Raw genomic sequence first — 26,900 nt, forward strand, 5'->3', positions numbered from 1 at the left:
TATATATATATATATATATATATATATATATATATATATATATATCGTGTGTGTGTGTGTGGGGTCCGTTCAATTCAATATGTTGTTTAAATAAGAAAGTGTGATTTGTAAATCGATTAATGGCCATGCATTTCCATTACCTACAACTGGAGAGCCCTCTTCTCGTTACAGTTTTTTTACCAAATTAAGAACAAGATAATTTACCGTTCAATTTATTAGTTTCTTTTTTATTTTGTTTCCTTTCTATTTTTAATTAATATTTACTGCCAAACACAAACAAATCTTGGGTTTTCACTCCTTTTTATTTGCTATTTCGCCTTCTAGTGTTTTTCCCTTTTCTTTCTCTTCGACCTCGTCAATGAATTCTAAATTCATATTACTCGTTTTTTTCCCCATTTGAATCAAAATGAAAATTTTCGAATACTCTTTCCGGTCTTAATTTTTTTTTTCCTCGTTAGATTTGTTACCTCATTTCAATTCTGCGGAAAAAAAAAACAGATAAAAAGAGTTGATTTTTTTATATAAGTTTTTTCGTGGAGGGAGGAATTGTTGTTTGTAATCAATTATAATGTCGAACTACAAGATGAAGAGCCTCTTGAAGGGGCTTAGGTACATCTCTCAAATATTTGGTGAGTTTTATTTATTATAATTTCCATTTCGAGTTCATATTCATATATGTTGTATCGTTCCGTAATTTGAAAAATTCACTCAATTAATTTTTATTTAATATTATTTTTTGTTTGAAGAAAACGAAAAAGAACCAGAGATGCAGATCGGAAATCCGACAGATGTAAAACATGTTGCTCACATTGGTTGGGACGGAGGCGCCGTCGACTCACCCACCTGGGTATGTCAAAATTAATTCGTGTTGTGTTATATTTAATTTAATTGGTATAAAATAATATAGAAAGAATATATTATTTTCATTATTGATTAAATATAACTAATTGTGTTATATATATATAAATAAACGAGTTGTTGATGTTGATGTGGATGTGGATGTTGATGTGTGATGTAGATGAATGGTTTCAAGAACCACCCGGGTGGATTTTCCTCGGCGCCTCTCGGAGACATTAAAGAGGATGCTTCGTGGGTGTCCGAAGGTACTTTTTTTTTACTCCTTTTTCACCCTCTTAATTTTTTAAACGACAATTAATTTGTTTTTTTAGTTCTACCCTCATGGATATTAATAATAAAGACGCCCCTCTAACCCATTTTCTTGTTTTTAATATATATATATATATATATATATATCTAATATTAATATTAAATAACAAGTAAATTATCCAAAACACAGCATAATTATTAGGGATGTTAACGAACCATATCGACCAACTCATTTTCAGTCTAACTCGTTAAGACCGTTTTTTTCATACCAAGAAATTTAAGATTCGAATTAGATCGCTAGAATTCGCGAGCTAAAAAAATAAAAACAAAATAAAAAAATATTAATTATAATAAAAAATATTATAAAAATAATTAATATATTCTAAAATAATAAAAAATATTTAAATTTGATATAAAAAATTTAAAATTATTTAAAAAATATTTAAAAAATATTTAAAAAATAAAAATAATATATTTTTTTTTCTAACTTGTGAGCCAATTTGCGGGATCACCGAGCTAGCTCGCTATGAGTTGAATTCGTGGCGAGCTAGTTCGTTTAGTTCGTTTTTTTTTTCGGATTCAAAATTTATCAGATAAGATTGGAAAAATATGGATTGATTTACGAATTGAGTTATGAGGCAACTCATTTTGACATCCCTAGTTATTATGCATCAAACACAAAATCTTGATTTTTTTACAATATTGAGTGCAACATATATGATTATTTGGGTGATTAACTAATTAAAATCAATAAAATAAAAATTTGTAGAGTCGACAAGGTCAAGGGATATGCCGGGAATTCCAAGATCGTCGAGGAGCCACCGTCCATCAAATCTGGGATCTCCGACAAAATCTGAGAGGTCGTCGAGACGTCGTTCGTCCAATCCGGACGGCCATTCCAAATCTTCACGCAAATCCAAAGATTCTTCCGACATTCTCCCCGACGGTTCCAGAAAATCCCGGCGGAAAAAATCAAAAGATTCCGCTAACGGTGGCGGCGGCTCTTCCAGATCTTCCCGAAGAGCTCGAGATTCCACCGACTCCATGTCCGTCCCTAATTACGACGAATGATTACTCAGTAATTATTTATTTTTTTAAATTATTATTGTTGTAACTTCATGAGGACATGCTCTACACACTTTATGAGTACTACTAGATGTTAGATTCTTTTTTTGTTTGTAAATTACTGTTGTGGGATTATTGGCGGCTTAAAAAAAATAATTTTGTTCTGCTTGGAGATTTCACTTTTATTTCCTGTGTGTAATTAAATTATTTATTTAATATATTTTGTTGGTTTCGTGTGTGTGTGTGAAAAACAAAAAAATATCTGTGAATGGTAATTTTATTAAAATGGCCAATGTAAATGTTTCTAGATTCTAGCGGTAATTTACGGACGACTATTTTCGTTTTATGTTACTATTTAGATAAATTTTTCATTAAAAAAAGATAAATGTATTCACGACGACGGTAATAATATACTTCCTCCGTTAGACGTTTTAATTTTTTTCACAAGAAAAAAAAATCATATATACTCTTATTTAAAGCTGAAATATAATTAATATTGACTAAGTTTTATTAAAATTGATTAGTTTAAATTGAGGATAAAATTGAAAATTATTTTAAAAAAATTATCTAAAAAATCTAAAATGACAACCATTTTGAAACAAAAAAATTTATTTATAACATCAATTATTAAGAAACGGAGGAAGTATAATGGTAAACAAAATGGGGGACATGTTTGAATATTCTTCTCATTCATTGTGCCAGTCCAATATAAATATAATGTATTAAATTCCACAGCCAACTGTATATAAACATTCCAAAAATTAATACACCTGCTCACAAGTGGTAAATTTATTAATTATGCATATATATATATATATATATATATCAAATAATAGAGGGACCATTTATTGGTCAAACTCAATGGGTTTCTCTAATTATTCATTTATAAGTTATAGTCCGAATTATGTTGGGGATCAACCTCTTTGATTGAGGTTTTATACAAAACCTAAAATTTGGTAGCCAGCGAGAGGGGACAATGTACATAAAATCACATAAAAATCATACTCTTAACACATCAGATCAAGTTGGATAGATCGTTATGCTGTCTTATCTACAATTATTACCAAAAACCATATTATAAAAACAATTACATGATTTTTGTATATATTATATTGTTTCATTTGATAAGCTGATTGGAACAACTGGATATATAATCAACACGAGAGACCCTCGGTATGAGACAAAGGCGTTGACCAGGCCGGTTCTATCCCAATTGTACGCCAACGTTGACAAGATACTTAACGATGACCTCACGGCGTCATCACCACTCCTCTGTTTACCCGCTTGCGCTGAACCGAACCGAAGATTTTGTTGACCGATTCCTTTTGTCTCGTTCCCCTGTAAACTATATTCAAATCATTATTGAGAGGGAAAATTGGTGATGGACGCGCATGAACCGAACCGGACCGGCCGTTAACGCGGAGGCTAACGGCGTTTTCTCATTGACTCGAACTTCTTTCTCTCTCTGACTAGAGAGAGAGAGAGGAGAGAGAATATGTGGAAATGGCGTCTGAATTCTTTCCTCTGATAGGGCTGACTGTACATATAGAAAGGCTCGACTTTCCATTTCGAATCTATTATCGGATCTTCCGCCGAAAGTTTGCAGTTCATAAAGCCTCTTCTGTTCTTTTTCGAATCTTTCGGCGAAAGTTTTGGCATTTCTCTGTGATTGCTCGGATTTAAACCCTCCCCAATCGAAATCGTGAGAAATGGCTATGGCGAGTTTGTATCGGCGTTCTCTTCCTTCGCCTCCGGCGATAGACTTCGCTTCTGCCGAGGGCAAGGTAAGATCCAATTTGACTTATGGACTGACTCAAATGAGAATTTCGGTTTTCTAGGTTTTTGTTTGGTCTATGATCTTCCGGTTCTGGTTGATCATGATCTCCGCTACTGATTTTTGTGGGGTTTTCCATGTGTTTGGTTGTAATTCCGTATTATATTGCAATTTTGGGAAACGTTTGCAACAGATTATTGAATTTATACACGCTTTCCGTGGATTTGTGCCTTGCAAGTTTGTATGTAAGGTCTGCTCTTTTTATCTTGGGTTCTGGTATGAGTTTAAAACGTGGGGTTAGTCAAAAACTGTCTTGAACGTTTCCAATTCGGATGTTTTTCTTCAGTTCAGGGATACATGCGTGTGTGCCACTGAACTGTGAATGAATTATTGTCTGAATTAGCTACATGAACGAAAGGGGCCTGCTGCTTGTTGGTTTTAATACTGGTGCACATGATCTTGAGCGATAAACTTTCTTTTTGTGTTGTAGCAAATCTTCAATGAGGCGCTTCAGAAAGGCACTATGGAAGGCTTTTTCAGGTTGATCTCCTATTTTCAGACGCAGTCGGAGCCTGCTTATTGTGGCTTGGCCAGCCTCTCAATGGTTCTGAATGCTCTTTCTATTGACCCTGGCCGAAAGTGGAAAGGTACTGCGTTCATCTTCCTTTGGACACTTACTAAATAAGCAACATGCCCTCTTTGGTGGGTTGTAAAATTTGTGTTTTTTTTTTCCGTATAGGGCCTTGGAGGTGGTTTGATGAATCTATGCTGGACTGCTGCGAGCCACTGGAAATAGTTAGGGACAAGGGCATTACATTTGGAAAGGTTGTCTGTTTGGCTCATTGTTCAGGGGCAAAAGTTGAAGCTTTCCGCACAAGTCAATGCACCATCGGAGATTTCCGTAACTACGTGATAAAATGCTCAACTTCTGACAATTGCCATATCATTTCATCGTACAACAGAGGGGTATTTAAGCAGGTAACTCCTTCATCTTAACTGGAACCTATATTTATCTCTGTTTCTTATAACAATAGTATGGCATCTAAGTAATTTTACTTCTCTTGGCCTCCATAAGTTGGGCCTTTGTACTCTAGACTTTTACAAAGTTTGGGAGAAAATGAGCACTTCCAGTGTCTTTCCATTGAGCGCCAAGTTGATTGGGTTTCTAAAAAACCTTAATGCAGACTGGCACTGGTCATTTTTCACCTATCGGTGGCTATAATGCTGAAAGGGATATGGCTTTGATTCTTGACGTCGCTCGTTTCAAGTATCCTCCTCACTGGGTTCCGCTTAAACTTCTTTGGGAAGCCATGGACAGCCTTGATCAGTCAACAGGACACCGCAGAGGGTACATAGTTTTTCTTATTTACCTTCTCCTATAGAATACGACCGGAAACATGATATTTTTCTTTTGCTCAGCTGTATGTTCTGTTTTTCTTACAGGTTCATGCTTATATCTAGGCCTCACAGAGAACCGGGATTGCTTTATACTCTGGTAAATGTCTTGATTCTATGCAACCTTCATGTTAGCTTCCACCTGAACACAACCCCACCAGGGACACCACTTCAATACTATTACATTAACCTTTTTCTTATAAACTCATGAACTTTTGTGCCTTTTTTTTTTCATGTATCATGTAATAATACTCTATGAGTTGTCAACTAAATCGGAGTGATGATGATTTTGTCTTATTAATTCCAGAGCTGTAAGGATGAAAGCTGGCTCAGCATAGCAAAGTATTTGTCAGAAGATGTTCCGCGTCTTGTAAGCTCGCAGCACGTGAATACTGTTGAGAAAATCCTTTCTGTTGTCTTCAAGTCACTTCCATCAAATTTCAACCAATTCATCAGATGGGTGGCTGAGCTTCGGAGGAAGGAGGATGTAAACCAAAATCTTAGTGCAGAAGAGAAATCAAGGCTTAACTTAAAGGTTTGTGTGCTCTGGACTGCAGTTACGTGTTAGAAGAAAAAGTTCGTGCAGATATAGATTATATAGTTGGATCCAACTCTCCTAAATGTTGGTTAAGCGAAGTAATTTCCCTTTCTAAATCTCACTTTCCTTGTGATGTGTCTATCGTTTTAGTTCGAAGTCCAGCCACATTCTTTCCTCCCTAAGAAAATTGTAGACTTGACTGTCTAACCTCGTACTCATGTAACTGCAGCAAGAGGTACTGAAACAAGTACATGAATGTGAACTATTCAAGCATGTGAACAAGTTCTTACCATCTGTGGGTTACGAAGACAATCTGCCATACGTCGCTGCGAAGGTCTGTTGCCAAGGAGCTGAAGTTTTATCTGGCAACATGTCAAAGGAGTTTTGTTGTCGAGAAACGTGCGTGAAATGCATCAAAGGTATGTTGGTCCGGATAACTTGATTATTTGTTTCTTCTTCGACTAATATGCTTAAATTGCCATCATAACACTGTGCCCTGAAACCCTCCGTTTGTTATTCCATCTCCTTATTGTTGTCTGAAGCAGTTGAATAAAAGAAAGGAAAAAAACTAAATGAACGGGTTCGGGTTGCTCTATCAGAACTATGCGTTATGAGATTGATTTCACTTCCTTGATTCAAGGTAAGGGAGAGGAGGCTGTCACGGTGGTGTCAGGGGTCGTGGTCAATGACGGGAGCGAACAACAGGTTGACCTTCTGGTGCCATCGACACAAGCCGATCCAACATGCTGTGACTGTGGTCCAGAGTCGGTGTACCCAGCTGGAAACGATGTGTTCACGGTGCTTCTGATGGCTTTGCCTCCGCAGACATGGTCTGGCATCAAAGAGCAAACCCTTGTGTCCGAAATGAAACAGCTCGTTTCAATGGTTAGCCTCCCCACATTGCTTCAAGAAGAGGTAAATAATTAACTTACTCTGAGTATCTTGGCAATGGCATTAGTTATCTCGTGATCTGATACCTTCGAATTATATAGATGCATAAGCTCCAAACCCACGTAGAGTAGAAAATCTCTAGGAAAATGCCCTGAATCATTTACTAAATGGATAACGAGAAACTACCAATAAGCTTTTTCATGATATATATATATATATATGGTGACAATTTCATAAGAAGCAGTAAAAGAGAAAAGTGGTGGTGGGGATGAATTTGCAGGTGTTGCATCTGCGTCGACAGCTTCAGCTGCTGAAGCGTTGTGGAGAGAACAAGGAGGAGGATGACCTCGCAGCTCCTGTCTATTAAAACCCCCACCCTCCCCCTCCCATCTGGTGATTGATACCCAACCTTATTGTTTTCTTTTCTCATTGTGGAGAGAGATTTATCCTCCCTCCCTCTCTCTCTCTATATATATGCTTTCATATGGTGGTTTATGTAAAACTTAGGCAAACAATTCTCGAGAAATAAAATAAATTAAAGGTTTTTTTTTCTTTCTAAATATTGATTTCAATATCTGATGTTTTTATATATCCGGCACATGCTTGAGGTTTTGTTTCACAATTATAAGACAGCCTCTCGTCGGTAGGGTTGGGCACGGGTCGATATCCGCGATTTTGGAGATACTCATTTTCTTCTTCGTTTTTGTAGGTTTCATGAAAACAATATCTCATTTTCTATCTCATTAACATCGGAAACTCGTCGACCGGATATCCATGACTAAGAGACGGGTATCTGTACCCGTAAAATAATTTTTTTAAAAATAATATAAGTAAAATTATATTATTTAATTCAAAATATGTTTAAAATATAAAAAATTATATATCTTTGATATATATAGATTTATAGAAGTTTTTTAAATATATATGTTAATTTTTAAAAGTTAAAATCTAATATTTAAATAAATAATTTCTTTAAAAAAATATATGGATATTTGATCATTTTTATATATTTACGGGTATCCATGAGTACCCGTTTTGAGAAAATAAAATTCGTACCTGTCTTCGTTTTCAACTTCTTACACTCGTTTTCGTCTTTATTCAGAGTTGAGTACTTGTTTTTCGGATACCTACAAAATCGGATACCCACGAATCCACAGATAACGGATTTAAATATCCAATTTACTGATCAGAAAAGCTGATTTTTTTTAATATCCACTTATAATTATACTTGAAATATTATTTTTATCCTCCCTCGAAAATGAATATATATATATATATATATTCCTTTTTTCGGAATCCCCCTACATATTAATATTATTTAATAATGATTATAAATTTATATAATAAAAATACTAATAGTAAGATTATTTAATGATTTTAAAAATTAAAATTTTATATAATAAAAATGATTTAATAATAATTAATAATTAATAATTAAAATAAAAATAGATAAAATAATACATTGATTAATAATTGTGCATTCTCTTTTAAAAAAATTATATGTAATTGTATGCTTAAGAGCGAATATTATCTTAAAATTTTATAAATGCAGTATATTTAATTATCAATAAAAAATATACTTGAGTTTTTAAAATTTTAAAATAAATCTTCTAATAATTATGATTTTTTATAAATATTTTTTATAAGAGTTTTATTGATAGATTTGATTTTAATTTATTTAATACCGACTTATTGAATCAATAATAACAAATAATTGTTATTGACTTCTATTTTATCATGATTATAACATTTTAATAATTATATCACTATTAATGATTTTTAAAAAATAAATAAATTTTGGAACATTGTGCATTACATTTTTCCATCATATATACGCCATAGTCCAAAACCGGTTGCTATGAAAAAAGGGTTAATTTTCTATACGAGCTTGTGATAAATCCTCTCTTATTTTCTGCATAACAAAATTTCGAAGGTAATTTTTTTGGTCGCCGAAGGTAAATTTAAGTACTACATTTATCTTGGAAAGAGGAAGGTTGACAGTTACACAAAAAAAAAAAAAACAAAAAAAAATCAAGAAAACAATAGAACGATAAAGTGACAAAAGCTAAAAACATAAGAAACTCTCACGCGCTGTAATTCTAAATTTTCGGAAAAAAGCCGAAATCGGTGGACTATAGTCCGGCCGTTTTGGAGCGGTGACGTCCACGCGCCATGGATGCGAGTGGTACAAATTCACGTCGCGTCGGAAACAGTGAATCGGATTGGACCGCATCTAGCTTTAATGGGCCTAATACAATTGGGCCCATATAATCTTTCCCCTCCCCTTTTTTCTTCTTTCTTTTTCTCTTTTTCAGGTTTCACAATCTCTCACATTGGTTAGTTGACCATTTACAATTATATTTATAAGAAAGATTTTGCCAATTTAAATCGATGTATATACGGTACGTAATCACAAGATCACCTGGATCAATTTTAACAAGAAACACATAATCACGAAAACATTCAATAATCAAATCACATTCTACGAATTATTATCATCCACAGCGCTTACGCTTTGACTGTTCAGTTCCAACTATTATAACGATAATAATCTTTGCTAACAAATATTTCTCTGGATGAGAAAAAAGAGAAATAACACGGAACAAAAGTCCACCCGTACTCTACCAAAAGCCTCTTCTAAGTTCGTTTTTGTTGTACATGGTTCTTCCTTTTTCATTATGAAATAGTGTTTACCAAGAAAAAATATATACAGACGTACATATATATATATATATATAGAGAGAGAGAGAGAGAGTTTCAACCTGGAAAACTATGAAACACCAAGAACAAAAAAGGACAAAAACTTCACATGAAAGAAGGCTCTTTGGAAATAAAGTCCATTGTCGGAAGTTTCTGGAGGCCGACCGCCGACCGATTCTCAAGTCTCTCGCGGATATTGTGAGCCATTTCTTCTTTCTTCTTCCCCAAGAAAATGACAGAGGGAACGCCGATTCCTGAGAAAGAGATCACATGAGCAGCAACCCACTCTTTTCTCAATATGAAATGAATTATAGCTTCTTTTTCTTTTTTGATGGCCAAATGCCACCAAAAACCAAAGAAGAAAAAGAAGATCCAATCTAGCCTCTCTTTACATCAAAGTGTAGATACTAGAGACTGATCCACACACACACACACACAAAAAGGAACTGAAGAAGCAGAGGAAAAACTCTGATCACTACTGCTGGATTTCTCAACGAAAACAGCGTTACTTGGATAGAAGGATACCGTCGACTTTTCAGCTATCAGCTCCCCTCCTACTCTTTTCTCATGGAAAGCAAAACTCACTCTTGGCAACATGTGCAAGCTCAGTCCTAATTCTGGTGGGTTCTTGACATTTTTCCTTATCTTCTACAAGGTTAGTTATATATCGTATATTGTTAAAGCACTGCCTAGAAGCCAAAATCAGGTTCCTTGTGCCACCAAATTCAACAGACTTATCTATATCAACAAACATGCATTTGCAACTTCACATACGCATGCGAATTCAGCGAAACCTTACCTTTCTAAGGGCTAAAATGGGTGTTCGAGAGGTTCATCCCATACATCAGCACTTCCATTTGAGACCTCTTCTACATCTTCCTCCATTGACAACCTCACGTATTCCCTCTGCGCAAACCTGTCCCACTCTGTCAACGTAGGATCCTCCCTTTCCTGCAACAACAAATATTGGAGACCAAATCTTTCACCTTTTTCAATAGCCTCAGTTAGTACAACCACGAACAGTCGGCAGAGGCACATTCGAAAAAAAATGTTAGCCGTAGTAGACGACAAGTGGAACAGCTTTCGTCCAGTGGATTATCAGTAGTAAGAATATCAACACTTTTAAGAATACTAAAAGTTGCTAATAAACACCAATTCAGATTTTTTGATCGCACTTGATCTTCATGTAAAACTAATTTACAAGTTCAACCTGGTCTAGGACTCTAGAATGAACTAGATTTTTTTAAATGATTTTTAAGTTCTTAGCTTTCTTTCCTACAGAAATTTTTTTGATACACGATTATTCTAAAATTTGATAAATTTCAAAATGTTTTGCAAGTTTTAGTAACATGTGGCATTTTTGTAGTCACTGAATCAGTCTATCGTAAATATTGAAGTCCAAAGACAATGGCTTTTATATCCTACATCTATTTTTCAGAGGCCGCTGCTTCTGGGGTTCTAACAGTGGTTGCGGCCATTGCAATCACAGCCACTGTTGAATGTGGTTTCAGAAAAGGTTAAAGCATCCACGGGATCTTACAACAGGAAACACTGAAGAGGAAATATAAAATTACCTGGCGAATTAGAAAAGGGTCACGAGTTTCAAAGGCCATGAATTTGTTCAGGTTGAAGAGTATATTGAAAACATTCCCACTAAGTTTGGATCCTTTAATATCACGGAGTGTGACGCAATTCTCCTCCTGAAAGAATCAGTGGAATGGTTATTTGAAATCAAAGGAAACCCCAAAATACCTCAAGATTATCAAACAAGTAAAGTTTTTGTCCGAAACAAAACCTCTGGTCCGATCATGTCAATTATTTGACATAGTATATCCTCAAAAAGAACAGGTTCCTGGGTAATGCACTCCATGCGATGCAATTGCTCTTCATAGAAAAACTGAATTTCATTTGGCCTAATCACGCCATCTCCATCTAAGTCTATGCACTTGAACCTGCAAGGACAGTATCAACCAGTATTCCAGAGATTTAATGTTTATCAAGCCATGTTCAAAATCCATGATGAAAGAAAAGCATATGCCACATCAGATGTTCAAAAGGAGTTATGCTAAGTTTGTGAAACAATGTGAATAATGACCAACAAACTAGTGAACGAGCAACTGCAAGCAAGGGCACTGCACATCAAAGTTAGGGACTTCAAACAAAGCAGAAACATTTGATGGTCATTGCCGCATATATCACAACTTTCTGGCTTAGTTATTGACTGAAAAACAAGGACAAAGCAGGTGGATAAATAAACAAAAGGGGGAAAGAGGGGGGGGGGGGGGGGGGAGAAAACCATACCAATACTCAAGACTAGGCTCAGCTGACTTGTCTTCCTCAGCAAGAATGAAGTAAACAAAATCCTCATAACCCATCTTTCCCTCGGCTTTGCTCGTAAATTTCCTAGGAATCTGAGATACATAGCCATACAATGAGTCATGGTCAAGGGAAAAAAATCACATTAAGTGGTAATTTCACTGCAAAATAGCTGTTAGCCAGAAATTTCATCTCAGGACCAACCAACCTGTGAAAATATTCTATCAACAATCCTGTAGGTGAGGGCATGGTTACCATATTTGATGAGATTTTCCTTGTCGATAAAGAAATCATGGTCACCATCAAGCTCCCAAAATCTGCAGTATATGACGTAGAAGTGCTCGTAGGAAAAGTACCTGAAATCAAAGGATATGTTATGCTACACAGAAAGACTTAATTATGTAGTGCCTTTGTTCTGGCATTTAAACAAATGGGATAAAACCCATAAAGCAGGAATATTTTGGTTTCAAGAGCGTATGATTTTAGTTTAAATAAGTATTTTATTCGAAATCTTTTAAAAACTATGTTATAAATGATTTTTAATAGTAAGTTTCAGAAGGATACACAGGGAGTTCAGAAGAAAATGATGAACAAGAAAATAAACTCACCTAAGAACTTTATTGATGTCTTCTTCTTCATCAGCTTGTTGCATAGCAGCAATAAGATTTCCACGTTTCAGCTCTCTTAGTGTAAGGCAACCGTTCCCTGATCTGTTTATGTAGTAAAATATTCTGTAGATGACGGTTTCAGCTGGGTAAACGACAAAGGATACAATAATAAAAGAAATAAGTACAAGCAAAAACCTTACACAATGAATTTAGGTAACAAACTGTAACACGCAGAAGATATAGGATATGTTAAGATATAGGATATGTTATGCGCCATCAGTCTTCAACTAATATTGATAGCTATTGTAAAGAAACATCCACAACAATAAATATCAGAATCTGATTAATGGAAGTGTTCCTCCAGTAAAGAAAATGACTTTTCACTTTCATGTTCAGCCAACTGGGTTTTGAATATCAAATACATGAATATAAGTAATAATTTACAGAATGAAATGAACACCATTCATTTTGCACAGACCACGGGTATGAACTGGATTATCCTATCCAGCTTGTCATGTCAAGATATAGTTGATATTTAACACTATAAATATCAAATCTCAAGAAACATCTGAATTCATACCATATCTCTCTTGAAACTCAGATGTATTCCTCAGGAATTCCAAGCCAGGATGAGTTGCCAGAAGCTCATCAAGAACTGGTCTGAAGTCATCCTGTATCCAAAATTCAGAAAAATATAAAAGCTAGATATTCAACACAATGAATTTAAATATAGAGAAAGAAACACAACATCAAATAAAACAGAACATCAGCGTAGGAAAATAAACTAGAGAGAAGGGTTACAAAAAGACCTGTCTTAGGTATTTGCAACCCGGCTGCCGTAGAATATTATATATCTGCGAGGCTGTATCCATGGTTAACATATTTCCATCAACCCAATACTTGATAAATGCATCCCTACATATAATTACCAAGGGATTAGCGGAACACCAATCAAGCACCCTATCTCATGTGTCAAGAAAGCTCTAAGTTCAAGGAAGGAATCAACATGGTGCAGAGGAGGATATAAATCAAACAACTAAATGCCATATTGTTGATGTACATATGTTTCAATTGATTAATTAAAGAACTGGTCCATGAGAACATATAAATCAATCGCCAAAAGTTGTACTTGTACTGTTGTATTTAATCATTTTTTATTAATTAACAAAACACATTTTATCAGAATGAAGACTCATAAGATTATATACCCCAAGCACCAGAAGTTCTATAGCAGCCTTAAATATTTTTCAACTAACTAATATACATATGCATACAAAACAGTGGTGCATAAGCGGATATAAAGTCTAGCACTAAAAAGCTATTGACATGCTAATTATTTTACACAAGTTATCAACAGACATTATATTAAAGAATGGCACAAAAGATGTTACCTCGTAACTACACCAGTGCCATCAGTGTCTATCTTTTTGAAAAGTGAGGAAGAAAGAAAAGATGGCAGCTTACAGACTTCTTTTGTAATGAATTTGAATTCTGCACAGGAACCAAAATATATTCATAAGATCAACTTATTGACCTTAAAATTTCTAAAGGAAAATAATAATAATAATGACGATGGTGAAATTGAGCTAAAATATCATCACCATCCATGTGAAGTCTGTCCATATAATTGCTGAAAATTTGATCAACCATCAATATACATTGTTCCTTTAGTTCCTTCGCTGGAGGACGCCCATGTTGAAAATAAAACTGCAAAAAATAATAGACAATTAAGAAAACAAATGAAACTAAAACACAAAATCCATTAAAAGCCTTCCGCTTAAACTGTTCTAAAAACAAATTGATTACCTTAAAAAGTGCAAGCTTACCATTTTATTCAGAAAACCATTTTATTTCTATCTAAGTCTAATTAAATGCCAAAATGAGTATTTTATCTGGTTTAGTACTCATCGTTCTGCGTCTAAGCAAACAATTTAGAAATAACTTTTGATGACCAATCCTGTTACTAAACATGAAAAGACCTAATCAGAGATTTCTCTAAGAAAAAACCGAATTAGAGTTTGAAGGAGTGGGAGGAAAAGAGAATCAAGATATACAGCACAGCAATTCCCTTCCATCTGTTACACATCACTCTCAGAAGTAATATATTCACACGAGGAACAGCGGAAAATGAGAATTCAACCTGAGGAATAACTTCACGCTTTGGCCCCTTGACTGATTTCAGTGGAGAATGTAGAGATGAAGGACTTGTCTTTTGCCTTGAGAAACGAGGAGAGCCAGATGAGCTCCGAGGTGATAACGGGGGAGTACCACCTCCCAGAAACACAGACGGCATACCACCGCCACAAGCAACATTGATACTGGAATAGTTCTTGGACACGCTAATGGGGGTCCCAGTTTTAGCATCATCAATCAAAGACTTAACCTGCACCGACATCACATGGGGACATGTCATGTCAACAGATGATCAAGCAAGATTATTGTATCGCATGACATTCATGTGTCAACTAACATAATAAAGCATCCACTAACACTATCTTCTCAGATGTTTGAGAAGCACCTATAAAGCCTCAGAGACCTACATGAGTTTTCACATGCCGATGAACCATACCCAACCTAACATTTACCAGAATCAAAGACAAAATTTGTACAGTTAAACAAATACAAGTCCTTTTCTTGCCTGACAGGAACTATTAACACCCTGTATTTTTTAAATCACCCTAGCATTTTACACCCTCTCATTAACAGTGGGCAATTATAATTAGCGGGAATACAAAACCTTGTGTGTATACTCTGGGTTCAGAGACAGGTATACACATTAGAAACCAGAATTAAGGGCAACCACACAAACTTGCAATTGGAGCAAAAGAGAAAGAACCATGTGTGTATCATTCAAACAATGGAGAGAGAGAGAGAGAGTACCAAGCGGCCAGTTTCTGGAAGTGAAAGCCAGTGAGAGAAAAGCTCTTCAGCAATTTGAGGGCTTGTTTTAAGTGGAAGTGGAGACAAACCCGGTAACTGCAAAAGCTCAGGATCCAAAATATGAACATCCTCAACCTCATCAATATCCATTGTGCACTATCTCATCAACTGAGAACCACAACTGCCACAAAACCCTAACTCCAGATATCACCGAAAACAACAGGAGCCACGAAACCGCAACACAAAACCCTATGTCTCCAGTTTCCTCAAAATCAATCGGAGCGGTAACTCACCGGCACAAAAACCCTAGTTTCTCAAGTTCCTGAATCAATAAGGAGTAACTCTACGCAAAAACCCTGATTTCTCGAAATCTAAACTCAATCGGAGGTAGTGAAACCGCAGCAAAACCCTAGGGATTCAAAATCCAAACAGCACCTCTGACAAATCGAAAACCGCTATCGACTTCAGAAAGGGTATTTTGCAAAAACAGGTAACAGCGTAGATCAAAACGCGAGTGGAAGGTCAGATCGAAAAACCCTAGTTTTCGAATTCCATCGATATGCAAAATAAGCAACAAGGTGATCAGATATAAATCTCAAGCGCTCTTCTTCCCTACAACATCTTCTACTCATTCCACACCTAGAAATCGATTACAGAGAGGACCCGTTGCCAATTCTGCAGAAGAACAGGATATTCCGACCAAGATATCGGAGAGAGAGAAAAATGAGGGTCGAGACAAAGGAAAAACGGAGAGATTTTCCCGGAAAGTTATGAAGTGATGGCTTCGCGAGGGTATTTAATACTGAAGTGGGAATGCTTTTTCCTCATCTTTGACCGAAAAAGTCAACGAGAACGGGCTGCAAAGTGCAACTGCACACGTCATCCTTATCTCTGTATTTCTCGTTAAATATCGAATTAATTACCAATTAATAATAAAAGTTTCCTAAATGCTAACGAAATATAATAACTTTTCATTGTACTAACTAAATATATATCCAGAAAATTCATCCTCTCATTTATACCATTAAAAGCTTATGATTTTTTTTAAATATGTTTAATCATTTGTTCATTCATCCGTTTTTTTTTATTATACGTATCTTCTTTTGCAATTATCAGATTGTAACTGTTAAATATATTATTTTTTAATGATATTAATGCGGAGATATTTCCGCATTAAAATAGGATCTTGTGACTTTGTAGGATTGGATTAGATTTTTCTTTCGGGATGAAGCCAGATGGATTAAATATAAAAATATTATTTGCTCACAAATTTTGAAGAATTCTAAGAATTGGAAAACTCAGTTATAAGCGTCACCCAAAACTATATTTACAATTACATAAAAAAAAATTATATTCACAACGAAAATTTCTCGTTATGGTTTTCGAGACGGGTGAATAAAGTTACCCAAGAGAAACTGCGTAATCGATAACCCGCTAAACTTGTCGGCTTCTCGCAACCAAATCTCTCTCTGTGTTTCATTCATTCGAACAGAATCTCGCGTTCTGAAGTTCTGAAACCATCTCGTTAAGGATTCCCGATTTCGTTGTCCTGACGAATTCAACGCCTGAGGAAGAGAAGAGAAGCAGAGAACATGAACATCTTCAGCAGGGTTTAGTACTCATCGTTCTGCGTCTAAGCAAACAATTTAGAAATAACTTTTGATGACCAATCCTGTTACTAAACATGAAAAGACCTAATCAGAGATTTCTCTAAGAAAAAACCGAATTAGAGTTTGAAGGAGTGGGAGGAAAAGAGAATCAAGATATACAGCACAGCAATTCCCTTCCATCTGTTACACATCACTCTCAGAAGTAATATATTCACACGAGGAACAGCGGAAAATGAGAATTCAACCTGAGGAATAACTTCACGCTTTGGCCCCTTGACTGATTTCAGTGGAGAATGTAGAGATGAAGGACTTGTCTTTTGCCTTGAGAAACGAGGAGAGCCAGATGAGCTCCGAGGTGATAACGGGGGAGTACCACCTCCCAGAAACACAGACGGCATACCACCGCCACAAGCAACATTGATACTGGAATAGTTCTTGGACACGCTAATGGGGGTCCCAGTTTTAGCATCATCAATCAAAGACTTAACCTGCACCGACATCACATGGGGACATGTCATGTCAACAGATGATCAAGCAAGATTGTTAGATTTGATCACTCACCCCATGAACCAACCATACATACCTTCTGATCGAAAGGGTTGTTCTTCCTTTTGGGGGTTTGGCGATTTGATCATCTGGGTTTCTCTGACCTCTTCTAAAGTTGACTTCTTTTGTAGTCTGTTGGCGATTGTGATCACATTCTAAGTGAATTTTACAATCTGTATTTGTGATTGGGTTGAACTGGAGAATTCCCCGTCTGAATCGAGAATCCGTTATCAAGGAAACAGATCGAATCCACTCACCGGATTTGTTTGCCCTTTTGGTGATTGCAGAGGCACTTCGGGAGAGCAAGAGAGAAATGGCACAAGCTACGAGAGGTATTGTTCTTGTTATCACTGCAATGGCATTGAAAGGGAAGGATTGATCATCTAGCCGGGCTTCGTTCCATGATTAAAAAAAATATATCCTTGCTTTTGGATTGATTCATCATCCCAGTTGCTGACCAATGTGCTGAACAGTTTCCTCGATCGTTATCTCTTATCCATCAACTTTTACTCGCTAAACTGATTAGATTGTCCTCTTTTCAGGGATTGAAAGGGAAATCGGGGGCCTGCAACTGGAGGTATGAGCACGCCATTCCTTGTGTGGATCTTATCCCCAAAATGTCTTCTGGAGATGTCTGATATAGTTTTTATCATGACGATAGGAAAAAAAGCTCGTGGCCGAGATAAAGAGAACAGCTAAAACGGGGAACGAGGTAATTTGAGCTTTCCTTGCTGGTTGGTTCTTCTGGGGTTTGTGTTAGGTAATATGTCTACGTCATACTTCTGATTGAGCTTCCCTAATTTTTTGTTTTTTGGTTCGTCAATTCCTTGTAGGGAGCGACTAAGATCCTGGCCCGGCAATTAATCAGGCTAAGGCAGCAAATAGCCAACTTACAAGGCAGTCGAGCTCAAATGCGGGGTGTGGCTACTCATACACAGGTGTCTCAATGAAAACCTCTCTCATTGTTCCATAGTAATTACTCGAAAGTATATTGTTTCTTTGGAAATTTCATATACGTATATTTTGGATCATTCATCGTGTTGTTGTTCAGGCTATGCATGCGCATACCTCAGTTGCCGCCGGTATGAAAGGTGCCACGAAGGCAATGGCAGCGATGAATAAGGTCAGTCTCATCTGATTACTGTTTTTTTTTTCGTGTCTTTTCTTTCAATTCCTACGGATTCATCAGATAAATCTCGATGGAACTCGTCAATTCGTCAAAACACATTTTTTTGTAATTTGGTTTCGGGGTACAACTTTTGTTCTTGAATTAACAAGTTCGTCTGATATTTCCAGAAAATGGAACCAGCGAAGCAAGCTAAGGTTATAAGGGAATTTCAGAAACAGTCGGCTCAGATGGATATGACTGTAAGTATCCAATCAGATCTCTTCCCTGCCAACTGGAAAGCTATATGTTCTTTGAAATCCTCAGACCGCAAATTTCGTGTGGTGCATATTGGTGTCAGACCGAAATGATGTCAGATGCCATAGACGATGCTTTGGACAACGATGAAGCCGAAGACGAGACTGAAGAGTTGACAAACCAGGTAAGCACATGTCTGTTTTTACCCGTCGAATTATAGTACCGCTACCACCAAGACATTGAACAATGTTCTGTTTGCTGGGTAGGTGCTCGATGAAATTGGCGTCGATGTTGCCTCGCAGGTTTGTTTTCAGCCACTCAAGTCTAACTTTCTGCATTTCTTTCGGCTCCAAAGATTCCTCCGATTGACTTTTTTTTTGTTGTCTGTTTGGTCTCTGGCAGCTATCATCCGCTCCAAAAGGTAAAATCGCCGGGAAGAAAGCAGAGGAGGATGTTGGCAGGTATACACTTTGCTCGAACAAACCCGACAATACTTGCATTCGGGTTGACCATCGAGACAACTAGCATATTAGCCATGACAGTATAATCAAAGTTCTACTACTGTTTTTTTCTTCAGTTATGCATCGTTTTCTCGATCGATATATCTGCAAAGATGTATCGATCTTTATCTGATAACTCTAAACCATACCCGCGATTCATCTCTCCATCAACACATCTTTTTAGATCAGTGTTTGATGCAAAACCTGACCTCCATAGTCACCCATGATTGTTTTCTCATACTTTTTTTGTCCGTACGGCCTGGTTTCAGTTCTGGCATTGATGAGCTGGAGAAGAGATTGGCAGCCCTTAGAAATGCATGAGCTGAAGAACATTATTCAAGATGGGTCTTCTGCAGTTTGATTTTTTTTTAAGGCGTTCCTGTATGTAGTAATGGTTTCTTGCACACTTTTTTCTGCAACTTTCAATTGCTCTGTTTCATTGTGAGCCAAGAAACTTGGCTGTCAAAAGTAAATAAATAAAATTGAATGCAACATTTTTATTACAGATGGATCAAAGTCGCATGTAAGAATATAGTTTCACCGTTTACATGAAACTCCCCCACCTTTTGTTTTGTGGTTCTTTTTTGGGAGAGGGTGATGCTTTACACTGACAACATATAATTCTCTAGAAGGGTAAGAACAAAGGGAGGTTGAGGGAATAAAACTGAGCATATCTCTGCAGCTTTAGCTTGAAATTACCTGTAAATACCGACAATTTCCTACTTCCACCGTTTCCGTATACACAAAAGACTCGAGCATATGAAACTGTTCCAAGATTCTCCTCTTCTTGTAGAAGAAAATTTCCACGTTTCGTCTGATGATCTTTGGCAAGACTCATCGAGTATCGGTATATGTTTGTGTTTGAGTTCATTTCCGAATAGAGAGAAGCTTGAGGCTCCTTATCGGATCATCATGAACGTTCCTAGGAATAGCTTTGCGGGAGAAAGACGAGGTCTTGGATTCGTATCCTCCAGAATGGATTCTTTGGCTGGTTGAGGGATGAACGCTGCCACTGGATGAGGCCAACCGGCTAGAGGCTCTGCTCTCGCTTGGTCCACCTGCAGAACTTGGCCGAGAGCTTGAAGCCACAGCTCTCCTTGATAAGCTTCCATATCTGGTGGAACTGCCCGCTCTTTCCGAGTCCCCGTGCTGCTGCTGCAAACAGTATAGCAATATAATCAGAGCCGTCTAGAGGAGCAAACGAACAAGTCAAAGAAAAAAGAAGGTAATATACTGCATGCTTAGACAGAGGCCCGTCATCAGAGTTTCGGGATCTTGAATGATCACGTGGGGTAGAAGTTATAGGGTGCCTACGGGAGAAGGCCTCAATCGCACCCGAGAATCTATCTCGAACTTCTTTTCCTACACCATGAAAAAGCTAAAAACTTTAATCTGCGAAAAACGCTGTAGCAGAACAAGTTGCAGTTACAACCTACAGTTGAGCATGGTGTTGTTCGTTGATGTATAAGATGCTTTTATCAATGATTCAGTCATTCTCAAATTCTCCATATATACAGCTTCCCAAAATGAAACATTTGCGCAATAAGTGAAACTATTGCAGATTTTGAAAAAGACCTAAAGGGTACTGGGAACTTACCACAGATCCTCTCTGGTTTTTCCGCAGATGGTCCTGCAGTTAGCCCTGGTTTCCCGGTGGGATGCTGGAAAAAAATAAGCAAAGATAACACTTGCATAAGCAAAAGAACGCAAGAGAGAAGGAACTTAAGCCAAAATATTGGATTACCCTTGTCCTTAAACTGGAGCTAGAGCTGGAACCAGTCTGAGGATATTTTAGCACTGTCCAGTCAAATACATAATCAAACTGATAACCTGTGCCATGGTTCAAAAGTTGTAAGAGGAAACGAAAATAAAGAAACTGGGCGAAGATGAGAAACTTTAGCAAGGATAAAAAAGCAGGATAAAGGACCTTCTCGGATAAACAAGTCACGGAAAAGCCTCTTGAGGTAAGAGTAATCAGGTTTGTCATCAAATCGTAGGGACCGACAGTAATGGAAGTACGAAACGAATTCTGATGGGCAACTTTTACACAAGACCTGCGTACACATCAAGACATATCATTCACATTGCAAAATTAGCGAAAATCACAATAATGGGACACGATCATGTCTGATACCAAAGAGACTTTTGTTTCCTACCAGAGTGTTACAAGAGTCCATCCTATACTGCAACCAAATCATTTCCCAGAAACCATGAGTAGAAATTAAACTCTAAGAACCAGTTTTGAGTCAGAAATAACCCAAAAGTTTATATAGTGCCCCAGGGCCAACTCCAACGAAGTGGCATGGTAAGATATGACCATGTTTTACACTGGTTAGTCTACTGTAGGCTGTAGCCTATCCAAATTGTATCTTCCGTGGGGACACACCGTTCTAAGTAGCTTTCAACTAAATGGACCTTTGAAGTGGGTAGTTCTAATACGATTTGGGAGGATCAGCATATAATAGCTCCTAACCATTTGCTACAAATCCATCGATAGATCTTAACCCTCATAATGGATTTCCAGAAGGGGTACAAATAAGTTTAAAGACAACAAACCAAAACCATATTTGGTCGTGTGCAGCCTAACAGATTGATGGTGATTTTCATACCTCTATAGGTGTTGATACTTTCTTCTCGCTAATTCTGTCATACTTTTGGTGTTTGGTTCCAGCCTTTAGTCCCTGCCAGGGAAGGCTGAAGCAAAAAATAAAGGAAAAGAAGTATTTGTTCAAAATAGATGTTAAAGAAGAAAACGAAGATACTGAAAAAATCTGGAGAAGTTGAAAAACTATAGTGGTTGCTGTAGGCTCTACCTTCCTCTGAGGAAGTACACAAGTACATAGCCGAGTGATTCCAAATCATCCCTTCGACTTTGTTCTGTCAATATACAGGAGAAAGCACCTAAGAATCAGGCCCAAATAATACAGTGGCAGGAATATCATCACAAAAAACAACATTCTTACCGACTCCGAGGTGAGTGTTGACGCTTGCATACCGAGCCGTGCCAGTGAGGTTTTTGTTCTCTCTGCCAGAAAATTTGATGATCATAATGTGTCTACAGATAGAAAGTGGCAATGATACAAATCCGTGCATGACAATTCAGGGAAAGGCAGCTCAAGGGAGAATCTTACCTGTACGGAATGTGCTTGTGAGTCTGAAGGTCTCTATACTTCTTCCCCAGTCCAAAGTCGATCATATACACCTTATGCATCAAAAACAAACAATGTGTCAAAAAAAAAGCACCAAAATGAAGAGCTTTCTCAAAATCCAAGCATGATATTGCTTTTCCTAACATGAAATGAAAGCCCAAATAAAATCTGTAAAAATACTGCTGAATAGACCATATACAAAAGCCTTACAACCACTTCTCCAATACTAATGCCAAGGTGACTAAGAAGACAGATAGTACCTGATTTGCTTTGCGCCCAAGGCCCATTAAAAAGTTGTCAGGCTTTATATCACGGTGAAGGAAACCTCGAGAATGTATATATTCAACCCTGTTAAGCTGAAATGTGGGAAGAGGAAAACGATATTCATCAACTAGAACACCCATGTATTCAAACAGAAGAGTAGTACATAACGTAACAGCTGAATATACTCACTAGTTGGTCTGCAAGCATGAGGACGGTTTTCAAGGACAATTTCCTGTTACAGTAGTTAAACAGGTCTTCCAGACTCGGGCCTAGAAGATCAATAGCCATGACATTGTAGTCCCCTTCAACACCAAACCACTTGAGATTCGGAATGCCAGCTTCAAAAGGAAAAGAAAAACTTCTAATTATGCACAAAATAGTGATATAACTAACATGATTTAGAATAAGAGTCCCTATCCACAAAGAGACTCTCAACTGCTTGAGAACCTCGCATAACATGATATAATCCCCTGCATGCAGAAGTACACAATTTCTTTTCAACAAATACTTTTGTTCCAAACAGAGGAGCAGCCCCGTAATCTTGTTATAATCATTTGGAAGTACCATATACTTTTGCAGGGAGGGAAATGGGACTTACTTCCTCCTTGGAGCAACGTGTACAACTTTGACTCATAATGAAGTTGGGGATGCTTGGTCTTCACAGGTTCCTAAATATTAAATCAAAAGAAGCAAAAGGAGGGAGTAAGGAGAAAAGCTTGTGATCAAAATCAAAAGCGGTGTGCTGTTCATTTCAAGGGTAAATACAATTGAGTAAACATTTAACAGGAGAGAGGTGTCATGGCCTTGGAGCAAATTGATTTTTCCAAGCAACATCAGGTTATTCCATCACGACTTTCTTCTAGTAGATTCTAAGAAGCCCTTAATGTTCCCATTGCACTAAACCCCCCGAAATCGCAAAACGCCATTGTTATATCTAAACATCTCTAAAGGTACCTAGAAAAGGAAACTAGTTTGAATATTTCAAGAAAACCTTTCGTTGGAAACGGGCAAAAGATCATTTTTTTTTCTTTGTCCATTTCCAACAATCTGTCTTCTAATGCCTGAAAATCACCAGCAGAGTCTACTATCGTAAATTTACCAGCTTGACACCAACTTCTTCTCCAGTTTGGACATTTACACCTGCAAAAAAAGCTTTAACGCATAAAAACTCGAATTTGGAAGGAAAAAAAAAAGATGGAATCTACAAAATCAAACAACGAGATTGCAATGCTGAAGCATCAAAGGTGATTTTATCTTCCTTTTTATACCTAGATATAGCTCGCCAAAGGACCCACTACCAATTTTCCTTCCAAGCTTAAATTTTCCACCGACAACAAGATCCATCTTCTTCTCCAATCTCTCGGCAATACCTATTTCTCCAAGCACAATATCAAACAGATCCTTGCTGTTTTCCGGGACTCAGATTCGTTCCCCATTTCAATATCTAACCCCAGAAATACGCTCCGGAATCACGACCAGAAAAACGACCAGAAATTTCTCAGATTCGCAAATTTACACCAATGCCTCGAAAACGATGGAACACCAAAAGCCATGCCTTAATTCGCCATCAAACAATGAACCACGTAATCTCCGACGATAAATCTTAATAAGCTACACCGATCACGAGAACGATGAATTGGAATCGGCTACAATCGAGAATTCGTGAGAGGGCACACCCAGAAATCCAAATCACGGCAATCCAACGAGAACCCTATTCCAAAAGAAGATAAAACTGCCATGGAGGAGAAAACGCATAAGCGTATAGCTGGATTTGACCCGGCATTCTGGCGGAACGTCGAATTTCGCTCAACGATGGAAGGAAGATTCGCCCATTACTACGAATGAGAGAGAGAGAGAGAGAGACTCGCCGTTGGCTTTTTGAATATTTTCTTGAATATGATTTTTGGTTGTTTAATGTTTTCATTTTACTTGGAAAAAGGGAAATAACTTAAAAGTACGTTAAATATGGTAAACAAAAAATTAAATGAATTTTGAATTTATCAAACAAATTACGAATTATTCTCAAATTATTAAATACAATATGTTAAATTGTCTCTCACAACCATACAGATGTTAATTTGACACATAGGAAAGTTAAATATCATACAATTAAATAAACGTCACGTCACAATAATTTGTTATGCCATGTGATTTCATGTGAGAAAAAAGAAATCAAGATTGAAAGATTGATGAAAATTTCTAAATCCAAGCCAAAGGTTTGATATCTTAGATGAAATTGTTCAACAAAGTTTAGGCTTTCTTCATTCCATCCCTGGTCTTGTTACGGTTGTGATACAATTGGATATTATTTCAAGAGAAGTTGCATATTGTAACCCAAAAGAACTATACATTATTAGTTAAATAAAAAAAATTGGTATATTTTTTCAAATAAATCGTTTATTTTTATAACACTTTCCCTTGTCTGTAATATTTTCTATAACGGTACGCATTTTACATGTGAAATTTAAATTGCATAAGATTCTCTATAGTATGATAAAACTTGAAAGCAGCACAATAATACCCTAACATGACTTGTTCGAAAAGCCCATTAGGGTTTATTTGAATCTAAGTACGTACATATACACATAATTTATAATCCGAGTTACAATATTAGTTGTATGTAAAGTTAATACGATGTTTCGTGCATAAAACTTGATTTGATTTTATGATTCATACAAATAAAAATACGAGGAAAATTTATATGATCTAGATGGGCCCAATTTGATTTTGAAAAATATATCGTGGCACTGCCAAAACCGTTATATTCTGGTACACACCTACAACCAGCCTATATATAGTGCTAGAATATGCATGTAGCGGTTTTGGTAGTGCACAGAGCATCTATTCATGTTCATGTTCATCGAGTGTTTTTCACAGATCTGGTGAATATAACTAGCTAGTATTTGTGAGTTTTTATTCTTACCGAATCTTACATGTTTACTCTCACGCTTCTATTTTTGTGTTTCTGATGCGTTTGTTTATATATATGCTATTGTGCATTCATGTGCTTGTATGGTTTCCCGCCTCTGTTCATGTTCACGTTGATGGAGATTATCGTTGCGCTATTATACACACATATGTGCACATGTTTCCCGTTTCTATTCATGTTCATTTTGACCTAGTTTTTTTCACATATCTGGTGAATATAACTAGTTTTTGTGATTTTTTTTGTTACGTTTTTTTTCATACTATACATTTGATCTTCTATTTTCACCGAATCTTAATACGAAGGATGCAAACCTGTACCGAGATCTTACTGATCTACCACCGAGCTTCCTTGACGGACCGCCGAAAGGTTCGCCGCAATCGCCTCTTTCTACCTCCTCTGGTAAAGTCCAAGACTTCACCTGCTAACAACCCGAGGATTATACCTGACGTCTACCCGTCTCCTAAGTCTATCCCGATTTTTCTAAGACTAACCTGAGTCATACTACCGAACTCGCTGGATACCTAGTCCGGATCCCCGTGAAGTCTACACTACCTATAGATATACGACTTCTACCCTCGGACCCTAAACTGCCAACTAGAATTGTCCCACGGTTTTGTCCAGTGAAGACGCCCCTAGTCCTCTAAGAATGCTCCACCGAGAATGAGACACGTGAGTGCACGTGCTCCACTCGAGAGGGAGTGTCCTAGCGCCAACCTACACCGACTCTACCCGGTGACCCGATACCTCCCAACTCACATCATCTCCTGAGCATCCTACCCGAGGAAGCTCCACCTAAATGTGGAGACCTCATCTCCTGACCTACCATCGAAAACCGAAGCAACTTCGGTTACTCCTCCGAGGTCAATTCGTCATTCTACATCGGACTCTGCCTACCTCGTCATCCGGGATCTACAAATCCTCCATGTAGTATCCCTACCTACCCGCGGAACCACTCACTCCACCTGGTCCTTGGCCTTCTCCTGCACCCGATTTTTCGGGTTTGCCCGAGATCCCTAGTCCTTCCACCATACCCCTTTTCGGGGTATACCGAGTTAGAATATCTAACTCCTCATCCTGAGACGATAAAACTCGAGTCTAAAACTGACTACCCGGAAGAGACTTAACCGACCCTAGAAGTGATGTAACATGACACGAGGGATGAGACCGAACCCTAGAGGACTTAACCCTAGGTATATTTCTACCTAGTCGTGCTTGACACGCTCTAACCCTAGTCTATCGGGCCTAACCTAGGTATGTGTTTACCT

The 26,900-nt window shown here is 37.2% G+C and overlaps 5 protein-coding genes and 1 long non-coding RNA gene across 8 annotated transcripts; 4 read left to right on the forward strand and 2 right to left on the reverse strand.

Annotated features, from left to right (window-relative positions):
• Positions 1–291: 291 nt before the first annotated feature.
• On the forward strand, positions 292–2,346 carry LOC104801140 (CRIB domain-containing protein RIC8). Its single transcript, XM_010524264.2, has 4 exons — positions 292–629; positions 747–847; positions 1,019–1,103; positions 1,877–2,346. The coding sequence occupies exons 1-4, from the start codon at positions 569–571 to the stop codon at positions 2,176–2,178; spliced, it is 549 nt and encodes a 182-aa protein (XP_010522566.1). The 5' UTR covers positions 292–568; the 3' UTR covers positions 2,179–2,346.
• A 1,320-nt stretch (positions 2,347–3,666) lies between these two features.
• Positions 3,667–7,330, forward strand: LOC104801141 (glutathione gamma-glutamylcysteinyltransferase 1). Its single transcript, XM_010524265.2, has 9 exons — positions 3,667–3,956; positions 4,437–4,593; positions 4,686–4,924; positions 5,131–5,294; positions 5,390–5,441; positions 5,649–5,876; positions 6,109–6,298; positions 6,520–6,794; positions 7,051–7,330. The coding sequence occupies exons 1-9, from the start codon at positions 3,882–3,884 to the stop codon at positions 7,135–7,137; spliced, it is 1,467 nt and encodes a 488-aa protein (XP_010522567.1). The 5' UTR covers positions 3,667–3,881; the 3' UTR covers positions 7,138–7,330.
• Positions 7,331–9,363: 2,033 nt separating this feature from the next.
• LOC104801146 (serine/threonine protein phosphatase 2A regulatory subunit B''alpha) lies at positions 9,364–17,367 on the reverse strand. 2 transcript variants are annotated; one of them, XM_010524269.1, is made up of 13 exons: positions 15,275–16,052; positions 14,535–14,777; positions 13,996–14,101; positions 13,786–13,885; positions 13,204–13,309; positions 12,975–13,065; positions 12,395–12,536; positions 11,995–12,142; positions 11,772–11,881; positions 11,266–11,422; positions 11,045–11,170; positions 10,270–10,421; positions 9,364–9,724 (listed from the first exon to the last, which is right to left on the reverse strand). In XM_010524269.1, the coding sequence occupies exons 1-12, from the start codon at positions 15,422–15,424 to the stop codon at positions 10,281–10,283; spliced, it is 1,620 nt and encodes a 539-aa protein (XP_010522571.1). In that variant the 5' UTR covers positions 15,425–16,052; the 3' UTR covers positions 9,364–9,724; positions 10,270–10,280. The 2 variants fall into 2 exon arrangements, with proteins under 2 accessions (XP_010522571.1, XP_010522572.1); XM_010524270.1 differs by lacking the exons at positions 14,535–14,777; positions 15,275–16,052 and adding an exon at positions 17,130–17,367.
• Positions 16,641–26,814, forward strand: LOC104801145. Its single transcript, XR_769846.1, has 3 exons — positions 16,641–16,884; positions 17,085–17,086; positions 26,799–26,814. It is a non-coding gene; the product is annotated as an uncharacterized LOC104801145 (long non-coding RNA).
• Positions 17,705–19,796, forward strand: LOC104801143 (vacuolar protein sorting-associated protein 2 homolog 3). The gene is made up of 10 exons (XM_010524268.1): positions 17,705–17,762; positions 17,973–18,007; positions 18,092–18,142; positions 18,264–18,368; positions 18,482–18,553; positions 18,727–18,798; positions 18,897–18,977; positions 19,060–19,095; positions 19,196–19,254; positions 19,563–19,796. The coding sequence occupies exons 1-10, from the start codon at positions 17,744–17,746 to the stop codon at positions 19,612–19,614; spliced, it is 582 nt and encodes a 193-aa protein (XP_010522570.1). The 5' UTR covers positions 17,705–17,743; the 3' UTR covers positions 19,615–19,796.
• Positions 20,000–24,550, reverse strand: LOC104801142 (casein kinase 1-like protein 9). Of its 2 annotated transcripts, none has more exons than XM_010524267.2 (14): positions 23,975–24,550; positions 23,806–23,846; positions 23,305–23,374; positions 22,896–23,044; positions 22,703–22,798; positions 22,425–22,495; positions 22,257–22,318; positions 22,107–22,170; positions 21,903–21,987; positions 21,221–21,347; positions 21,038–21,123; positions 20,891–20,954; positions 20,528–20,655; positions 20,000–20,445 (listed from the first exon to the last, which is right to left on the reverse strand). In XM_010524267.2, the coding sequence occupies exons 1-14, from the start codon at positions 24,048–24,050 to the stop codon at positions 20,161–20,163; spliced, it is 1,404 nt and encodes a 467-aa protein (XP_010522569.1). In that variant the 5' UTR covers positions 24,051–24,550; the 3' UTR covers positions 20,000–20,160. The 2 variants fall into 2 exon arrangements, with proteins under 2 accessions (XP_010522569.1, XP_010522568.1); XM_010524266.2 differs by having other exon boundaries at positions 20,000–20,448; positions 23,975–24,549.
• Positions 26,815–26,900: the final 86 nt, after the last annotated feature.

This window comes from Tarenaya hassleriana, unplaced genomic scaffold (assembly GCF_000463585.1).
Source record: "Tarenaya hassleriana unplaced genomic scaffold, ASM46358v1 Cleome7, whole genome shotgun sequence".
Classification (NCBI taxonomy): Eukaryota; Viridiplantae; Streptophyta; class Magnoliopsida; order Brassicales; family Cleomaceae; genus Tarenaya; species Tarenaya hassleriana.

Coding starts and splice junctions, on each gene's coding strand:
- LOC104801140 (XM_010524264.2), top strand. CDS start 569: ATGTCGAACTACAAGATGAAGAGCCTCTTGAAGGGGCTTAGGTACATC. Junction 848..1,018: donor CCGTCGACTCACCCACCTGG/GTATGTCAAAAT, acceptor TGTGTGATGTAG/ATGAATGGTTTCAAGAACCA. Junction 1,104..1,876: donor TGCTTCGTGGGTGTCCGAAG/GTACTTTTTTTT, acceptor AAAAATTTGTAG/AGTCGACAAGGTCAAGGGAT.
- LOC104801141 (XM_010524265.2), top strand. CDS start 3,882: ATGGCTATGGCGAGTTTGTATCGGCGTTCTCTTCCTTCGCCTCCGGCG. Junction 4,594..4,685: donor CCCTGGCCGAAAGTGGAAAG/GTACTGCGTTCA, acceptor TTTTCCGTATAG/GGCCTTGGAGGTGGTTTGAT. Junction 5,877..6,108: donor AATCAAGGCTTAACTTAAAG/GTTTGTGTGCTC, acceptor ATGTAACTGCAG/CAAGAGGTACTGAAACAAGT.
- LOC104801146 (XM_010524269.1), bottom strand. CDS start 15,424: ATGGATATTGATGAGGTTGAGGATGTTCATATTTTGGATCCTGAGCTT. Junction 14,102..14,534: donor AGCGTGAAGTTATTCCTCAG/GTTGAATTCTCA, acceptor TATTTTTTGCAG/TTTTATTTTCAACATGGGCG. Junction 13,066..13,203: donor GTTGCAAATACCTAAGACAG/GTCTTTTTGTAA, acceptor TTTTGGATACAG/GATGACTTCAGACCAGTTCT.
- LOC104801143 (XM_010524268.1), top strand. Junction 18,143..18,263: donor CAGCTAAAACGGGGAACGAG/GTAATTTGAGCT, acceptor AATTCCTTGTAG/GGAGCGACTAAGATCCTGGC. Junction 18,554..18,726: donor CAATGGCAGCGATGAATAAG/GTCAGTCTCATC, acceptor TGATATTTCCAG/AAAATGGAACCAGCGAAGCA.
- LOC104801142 (XM_010524266.2), bottom strand. CDS start 24,050: ATGGATCTTGTTGTCGGTGGAAAATTTAAGCTTGGAAGGAAAATTGGT. Junction 22,496..22,702: donor TTGGGCGCAAAGCAAATCAG/GTACTATCTGTC, acceptor TTGATGCATAAG/GTGTATATGATCGACTTTGG. Junction 21,348..21,902: donor AAGTATCAACACCTATAGAG/GTATGAAAATCA, acceptor ATGTGTACGCAG/GTCTTGTGTAAAAGTTGCCC.